Raw genomic sequence first — 8,989 nt, forward strand, 5'->3', positions numbered from 1 at the left:
ATTCCATAACTGCTTGCACCTTTGCATCTTCCATATGAACCCCATTACCAGATATAGTATGGCCAAGATAATCTATCTCTGCCAACCCGAAGGAGCACTTCGAAAGCTTGTCATAAAGTTGTTCCTGCTGTAATAGCTTCAAAACTAATTCGAGGTGGTGTAAATGTTGGTCCCACGTCGGGCTATAAATGAGAATGTTGTCAAAAAAATACCAATACGAACCGCCTTAAGAAAGGACGAAACACATCATTCATCAAATATTGAAATGTTGCTGGGGCATTGGTTAAGCCGAACGGCATCACCAACCATTCGTACAAACCTTGATGCGTTCGGAAAGCAGTCTTGAAATGATCCTTTGGCCTAACCAATATCTGGTGGTAACCCAAGCGTAAATCTAATTTTAAGAACACTGTCGCACCAAAAAGCTCATCTAAAAGTTCATCAACTGTGGGAATTGGGAAGCTATCCTTGACGGTGATATTATTGGGAGCCCTATAATTAGTACAAAACCTCCATGTGCCATCCTTCTTCTTAACCAATAAAATTGGTGATGCAAATGGGCTCTTGCTAGGCTGGATAATTCCTTCATGTAGCATCTCCTGAACCATTAATTCAATCTGAGCCTTCTGACTATGAGGGGTATCTATAAGGTCTGGACTTCACTGGTGCGGCACCCTGAACCAACGGAATTCTATGATCATGAATGTGCTGTGGAGGTAATCTTGATGGTGCAGCAAAAACCCCTTTATAGGTATGAAGAAGCCACCCCAATTCAGGTTTCATAGTCACAGGGAGTTGAATCTTGGGCATAGCAGCCTCTGCCACTGGTTGCACCTCAAGAGTGAAAGCCGCTGCAATGGCGTCGGTACTAACCAATCGCTTTATATGGTTAAATTGAGCTTGAGTAGGGACCCCTGATTTTTCACCATTCACACTCACAAACTTACCCTGGTGTAAAAATCTGAGAAAGGAAGAGTCATAATCTACAATGTGAGCTTTTAGAGTCTTTAACCAAGTTGTACCGATAACCAAGTCGCCCCCTGCAACATGTAGCACAAAGACATCCGGAATTGTCACATAGCAACCTGACAAATTAACATTTAAGGCTGGAAGGTATCCCTCCACAGGTAACACATCAAAATCACCCACCATGACCTTGACCCCAGAGGCAGGCTCAATGGGCAGATTCAAAAACTTAGCAATTCGAGGCTGTATAAAGCTATCAGAGCCCCATCGATCAGTGCTGAAATTTCTAACCCGTTAATTGAAGCTCTGATACGGATCATGGCAGGACCAGTGGTGCCTAGCATAGCGTTAAATGATAAATGGTGGCCCAAGACTTGCTGCTCTAATTGTGGTAGAATCTCCATGTCAGGCAGCATATCTCCAGTTGATGGATCAATGTCTTCCAAATCATCGAAACCAAGTTGCAGCAATATGAATTGGCAATTTGTACACATGTGGCTAGCTGAAAATTTCTCATCACACCAGTAGCACAAGCCTTTGTCACGTCTATTCTGAATCTCCGCTGGTGATAGTTTTTGGATCGGTGTTTTGGTTGGAGTAAGAGAGTTACGCTGATTTGGTGTTGGAAGCAAGGGCGGAAGACGACCACGATTATTTACGCGTGGTTGTGGCGCTGCCACAGTAGGGATCCCGGGACGACTAATTGAAGGGCCAGATGTGGTACGTGGAGATGGAGAGAATTTTTCCTCGTAAATTCTAGCGAGGGCGACAGCGCGCATGAGCGACGGGGGGCACTGGGACTTTACTTCGCTGCAAATATCGGTCTTGAGAGCACTAATGAAGCAATCGCGAAGAGCCTCAGGTGGTTCAATACGTGAACGATTCGCCAACGCCACAAAATCGGAATAATAGTCACCCACAGACCCAGATTGTTGCAGCTTGAAGTGAAGTTCCTGTGGCAATTCATAGAGAGACGGACCAAATTCAATTTCTATTACCCGCTTCAATTTATCCCACGAACGAAATTGAGCAGCGCACTGAGACATTTGAAACCACGGAACTGCCAGTCCCGTCATATGGATCCCAGCTATACCGAGCTTCTCCTCCTCAGGCACCCGAAAAAAATCGAAGTACTGGTCCATCGAAAAGATCCAGCCAAGCGCATCGCCGCCATCGAATTTTGGTAAATCAAAATTCACCCTTTGCTGAAGATGCCCGTATCGGGGTTGGAGATCACCCTCAGAGTTCGACCCATGCGTAGGCTCACGCGATGGAGAACGGCTACGAGTTCTGGACTAAGCGAGCTGAGCAATAGAGTGTTGAATCGCGTCAAACTTTATATTCGTAGCCTCAGAAGTTCTGGCCCTCTCAGCTCGGTGTTCCTCTGTTACCGACTCAAGTAATTGAAAGAGTCGGTTGATGTCCGCCTCCATCCCTTTTATCCTAGTATTATCAGCCACAGCCATGGAGACAATGGAAGCACCAAATGGAAGGGTGTAATATGAAATTTTATTTAAGTGAGTAGCAGTAGCAGGTATAACACTCTCTGGAGGACTCAAGCCTCAATGTACAGTATAACAAGAACAGAATCGGTATAATAAAGAAGAGAAGAAAATTTGTGAAGGAACGGCATTAGAGACAATCCATGCTCCTCATCCAAGGACCTGTGCAGAATTTTGGAATGTGAGATCAGAGAAGAATTTCCATGACAGCAAGAAGGGAAGAGAAGGAGAGAGAATAGAAAGGCTAGAGAAAATAACATAAAGGAGTGAGAATTACCACATCACGCTAACGAACGTATTCCTCTAACAGCCTATTAGTAGTTCTCAATCTTGCACTTCTTCTTGGGCCTTGATTTACTCCTATGCTTGCCATCTGTCCTTGGCTTGTAACTAATTTCTCCTCTAACATATGTAGCTCTAAGGCATGATTGTTATTACTATTTTCTGCATAGCTAGTCTGATTAACCTCAGCGTGCTCTGACTTCTTCCTATTCGTTACACGATGTTGATGGGCGTCATTTAGTTCAATAGGTCTACTGTTCTCGTATACAATACCTTAAGTGTTGTAAATAAAAAATAATATTAATACATGACTATATAAAAAAATATTTTATAATTAATAAAAGTTTTTTTTGTATTTTAATAATTATGTACAATTAAAAAATATAATTAATTTAAAAAAAATTTATATAAAAATAAAATTAAAATTAAAGAAATAAGATAATAATTCCTCATTTAAAAAAATATATAATAATTAGCATATAATTTACTAAAGATAATATTGGTTTAGTGGGAAGGTCATCCTTGTATACCTTGTAGATTGCATGTTCAAACATGTTCAAATCTTAGTAATTGCATTTCGCTATTGATACCAACACAATTTTCTTTAACTTTTTCATGAATATTTTTGGTATTTGAATAGAAACAATGTTTGTTGATTATTGTTATTCTAGTCATTTGAAGACTACAAAAATTAAATTTGTAGTGACAATTAAAGATTTTTTTAATTTTAGATTTTTTTTTTTTAAATCCGCAGCTATCTGCAAATACCTAGGTCCACATTACCTGTTATGGGGACAGGTGAAAACGGGACAAATAATGAAGGCGGGGCGGGAGGCACATTAAAACAAAAATGTTATTTATCATTTAAATTTCAGTTTTTAATCAGCTTTTTAAAGATTTATTATTATTTAATTAATTTAAATATCTATTTTCACAATAATGATTGTGCAAAAAATTAGAAAAATTACTTATTTTTTATTTTCTCTCTTCCCTAAAAGTTTGTCAAAGACTGAGTTTTAAAAAATATCTAATTACACTGCACATGAAAACCCATTGCCATCCTTACTTCCTTAGCAATGCAATTATTTTAAGCTTATTTTAATACTATTTATAGTTGTTTAAAATCGGATTAGAATGGCAAGTTCAACCCAAAAAGCACGTAGTAGCAAACATGCAAAACCATTCAAGAAATGGTAGTGATTTTCATGATTATAAGTTAAAAACTCACAAGATGCCCTCAATCTATACTTGAGGAGCATAACCTTCTTCCCTCATTCTTGCATCAAGTTTTCTTAGCATGTCATAAATTTGATCAGATTCATGATGTAATCTATCACAAGCAACAAAATTATGAACCTCATTCCTTAACTCAACCATACTTCGACCTACAATCTTCTTCAACCTATTCTCCTTTACCAATTTCCTAATATTTTCAGCATTATGCCAATCCTTGTCCCCACAATAAATATTTGATAAGAGTACATAATACCCTGCATGATTAGGGTTTACGGAGAAAAGATTCTGAGCTGCAAGTTCTCCCATATTTATGTTTTGATGAATCCTACATGCACCAAGCAAGGCTCCCCACACATTAGCACCAGCTTGCATTGGCATGCGATTGATTATTTCCAAGCCCTTATCTAGTTCTCCAACCCGGCCAAGAAGATCAACCATTATGGCATAGTGCTCTGAATTCGGCTTCAATTGGTACTCATTTACCATTGTATCGAATATCTTTATCCCTTCTTTAATCAAACCTGCATGACTACAAGCAAACAGAATTGAAAGGAAGGTTATGTAATTAGGCTTAGCATTTGAACTATCAAGCATCTCGCTGAATAACTTCAATGCTGCTTCTCCTTGCCCATGGAATCCATAAGCTGCAATGATTGAGCTCCACACAACAACATCTTTGTGTGTCATTTGTTTGAAAACTTTGTAAGTGTTATCTATGCTACTACATTTTGCATACATCTCTATGAGAGATGCGCCGACAAAAATATTATCGTCAAATCCACATTTAGTTAGGAAACCATGAAGACAAACGGCTTGTTGAAGAATCCCCAAATCCGAGCTGGCAGCAAGAATCTTCACGAGGGCAATTGCATCAGGTCGGGTTCCACTAGATAACATGTTGCGGAAAATGCTCATTGACTTGTGAGCCATTCCAATTTCAGCATACCCGCTAAACAAAACAGCCCAAGAAACTACATCCTTCTTCGGCATTCTGTTGAAGAGGCTAATTGCACTTTCAGGTTTAAAGCATTTCATGTACATGTCCATAAGAGCTGTAGAGACTGCAATATCCAATTCAAGACCATTGTCAATTGCTAATTTGTGAATCTTCATACCCTCTTCTAAATTAGACATGTTAGTGCATGATCGCAGTACACTAACAATAGTAACCCGGTTGGGTTCAACTCTATTATCAATCATTTGATTGAAAAGATCTAATGACTTGGTTTCAGCTCCATTATCAGTATAACAAGCAACCATTGAGGTCCAAGATATGATATCCTTATCAGGCATTTTTCTGAACAAATTATATGCACTCTTGATAGAACCAGTTTTTCCATATAAATTCAGCAGTGCATTAGTCAAACATAACTTAGTGTCATAGCCCCTTCTTTTTACATATCCATGTATACTTCTTCCAAGCTTAAAATCTGATAACTGAGCACAAGCGCAAACAGCGCTAACAAGTGTCACTGGATCAGGACTCACATTCTCTGACGCAACCATTTGTGAGAAAAATGCAAGTGCAAGTTCAGGATCACCGCTTCGCTCGTAACCTGTAACCATTGAAGTCCATAAAACCACATCTGGATTTGGATACTCCATAAACACTTTTTCAGCATCATTCATTCGTCCACATTTCGAATACAACTCAATCAAGGCAGACCCCACAAACACATCCTTATTCATTGCCTTTTTCTTGAGAAACCCGTGAATCATTTCGCCCAGTTCCAGCCTCTGCAAACCAACACATGATTTCAAAGAAATTGATACTGTGAAATTGTCAGGTCTTTCCTCAGCTGATAAAGCACATGCATTCATCTGATGAAACAGGCACAGTGTCTCTACCCATTTTCCTTCCAAACAATAGCTCCTAAGCATAGAATTCCACAGATGGACAGTCCTACAAGGTGATTCTTCGAATAGCTGATATGCTTGTCTAACTGATGCATATTTAGCATAAAGAACATTAAGATTGGTAGCAATAAAACTATCATGGGCAAAGCCCAATTTCAAACACTGGGAGTGCAACTGTGCAATTGATATCTTACTACAGCAAGTTCCCAATAGCTTCACTAAGAGATCCCTCCTGTGCATGTAAAATGGCTACTGAGTTCTATAGCTTCTCAAGGTTCATCTTCATTGTCAAGTTGCTGATATTTATAAACATGTCTCCCAATCACAAAACTGCCTTTATCAGAAGCTTCTAGATCTCTGTCTCAATCTTGTTATATATTCATTGGAACAGCTCCATTTTTGGTGGCTTTAGAAACAAAACCTGTTGAGCAAAGCATGTTGCTGAAACTGTTAGTTCATCAGCTCAAAGTAGCCCTCCGTTGCACAAAGACATAAAATGAACCTTATAATATCGAAAACTCATCAATTGAAAACCATAATGACGGCATTCTTTGAGTTTATTATCGAATGAATCTCCTATGATTTCCGTTCCATGTGAATCCAATTCAGATTTAAAACATACTGAATGGTAGACGCAATTTTCTTTATTTTCAATCAACTTTAAGTGATTTTACTACTCAAATTCCTTTTAAACAAATATTGCACTATGACTAGGGTGTGTTGATAGGTATTAAATCTATGGTGATATTTAAAATATTAAAGCTGAGTTGAGGGGATCCTCTCTCAAGCTTTTTCTCTCAGTGATGCACATCACAATAACAAATGTGATATGCATGTTATCACATCAGGGATCATCAGTGAAGCAGATAAAGCAAGGAGGTTGTATGCTTTCAAATTCTCCTGCTTCAAGGGCCATCACTATAAGCTCATCCAAAACAATTGATTTTAACTATAACTATTTCTTAGATCATTACATTCTGCATTTTCAAAGGCACGGAAAACCCATTTCTTTATACTTGCTTTGATACTCATGACATTGCCACACCTAAACTTGCACCTCTGACCTCTCAATATATTGGTATCAGCAAAATAAATACATCTTATCTTGAAAACATTAAGGAATTTCAAATTTAAAAAAAAAAGATATTGGAATAACCGAATCAGTCATCAAACCGTTCTCATTACTAGTTCACTGGTTCACCGGTTCAACCGGAATAACTGTTTTATAATAAAAATCGTAAATAAAATATAAATAAACACGCTAAACATAGTTATAGTCTAATATAAACCTTAAAATGTCATCCAAATAACAAAAGAAATATCCAGTGCCAACATTAAAGTTTATCACCAATCATCAAAATCCGCAAATATCTATTCTGTTAATTTAAAACAAGAAAGTAGAAAAAATTCTGATTCAAGTCTTGTGAATGGCTTTAATTCAATAGACAAGAAGCGGTGAAACAATAGAAGATAATCATAATATTAGTTTATGGTTAAATACTTATTGGATATGAATCAAGAATTCATTCCTGAACATTGATGTGTGCAATCAGAATCGAAAATATGAAGCCTGAATAACTGTGAGAGAGCTCTGTTAAATTCTGGAACCACAAAGCACCACTCTGCATAATATATTACAGGCTTAAATCGTTTAGTAAAGGAGTGATTCTGTGTCTATGGTGCATGTATCCTCCAAACCGAAATATAGGATACATTTTATTATCACTATAAATGTTTCAACTATAAACCCATCAGTCAGATTACATCATTATATTTTGTTGTTATCATTCAAATCTCTCTCATCATATTAGATATATTTTCATGATATTATTCGGTCATCATGGAACTAGAACCATTGGAAGATTAATTTTGCAAGATATGAAGTTACATAGAGCAGAATAAATAGCAAACACACAAAAATTAACAAACTTCCCATTCAACATTCAAAATGAGCAAACGCACACAAAATCAGGAATCAGCAGCATAAATAAATCAGTAACTATCAAGCTTTCCATTCAACAAATTCAAGTCTCCCATTCAACAAATGGTCAAATTCGAGTCTCGTTATAAATTCATACCCATGCAATTAGTCAATTAACTAGTTGTCTTTAACGAAATCATTCTGAACACATTAAAAACTAAATTAACCAAATCACATATTTTTATGAACAGGTTAAAAACAAAAAAAAAAAGTAAGCAAGAAAAATTAACTAACCTTCGGTGGTCTTCGACGAGCAGAGTATGAAGGAGAGAGGGAGCAAGAATGTGATGCAGAGAAGCTAGTGGCAGTCCCTCTCCTTATGTTTACAACGCGGAAAACTAGCAGAATATGAGGAAGAGGGAACAAGACCGCCAGCGACGAACACACGACAGACGACGAAGCTGGACCACGCAAAGAAGCTGGCGAACGGCGGGACGGCAACGGCAATGGAGTTAGGATTTGTCACCTCTTTTCTTTCTTTGAGAGAGGGAAGCTTGATTCTGATTTCCTAAGGTGTCAAGGCGAGAAGGAGCGAAGGACAATGACGAGGGCTGGAGGAGTTTTTTAATTTTTTTTTCTTTTTTAAAACACAAAACGACCTCGTTTAAATTAAACCAATTCGATCTGACCGATCGATTCTTGACTAGTTTAGTGGTTTTTGGCCAGTTTTTATATTTGTGGTTTTTTCTATTTGACTAAACTAAAATCAAGGTTTTGAAAATCAGATCAGACTGCTCTAATTACTAGTTTATTGGTTCGTTAATCTAACTGGTCCAACTGTAGAAAAACCTTTTTAGAATATTTTTCTTGTAAGAGTCCAAAGTTTTAGCAGCTGAAACATCGAATAAGGCATTGCATCGTAGACATATAGTAACATTTCCTTCTTCTTCCCTTTGCCTAAACAAAAAATCTTAAGTCTTCACTTGACTTTGGATAAATAGACCTTTCTGGTTCGAACATATCTAATTCAAACTTTTCATCCTTTCCAATAGGCTCAACGGTAATCATGTTGATCGAGAAAATAATCTCCTCTGTTTTAGCAAAGTTTGACGTAACCTGAAAAGGATCAGAATCTATTTTCATCTCAGGTTTATCCTCAAACTTTAATCGACCGTCCTCAATAGCATTTTGTATCAAATTCCTAAAATATACACAATTATTAGTA

General features: G+C 37.5%; 1 protein-coding gene across 1 annotated transcript; it reads right to left on the reverse strand.

Moving 5' to 3' along the window:
• Window positions 1–3,932: 3,932 nt before the first annotated feature.
• On the reverse strand, window positions 3,933–8,362 carry LOC107494470 (putative pentatricopeptide repeat-containing protein At3g01580). Its single transcript, XM_016115500.3, has 2 exons — window positions 8,059–8,362; window positions 3,933–6,264 (listed from the first exon to the last, which is right to left on the reverse strand). Exon 2 carries the CDS (start codon window positions 6,081–6,083, stop codon window positions 3,993–3,995), a length of 2,091 nt encoding a protein of 696 aa, XP_015970986.1. The 5' UTR covers window positions 6,084–6,264; window positions 8,059–8,362; the 3' UTR covers window positions 3,933–3,992.
• Window positions 8,363–8,989: the final 627 nt, after the last annotated feature.

Source organism: Arachis duranensis, chromosome 6 (genome assembly GCF_000817695.3).
Source record: "Arachis duranensis cultivar V14167 chromosome 6, aradu.V14167.gnm2.J7QH, whole genome shotgun sequence".
In the NCBI taxonomy this organism is placed as follows: domain Eukaryota; kingdom Viridiplantae; phylum Streptophyta; class Magnoliopsida; order Fabales; family Fabaceae; genus Arachis; species Arachis duranensis.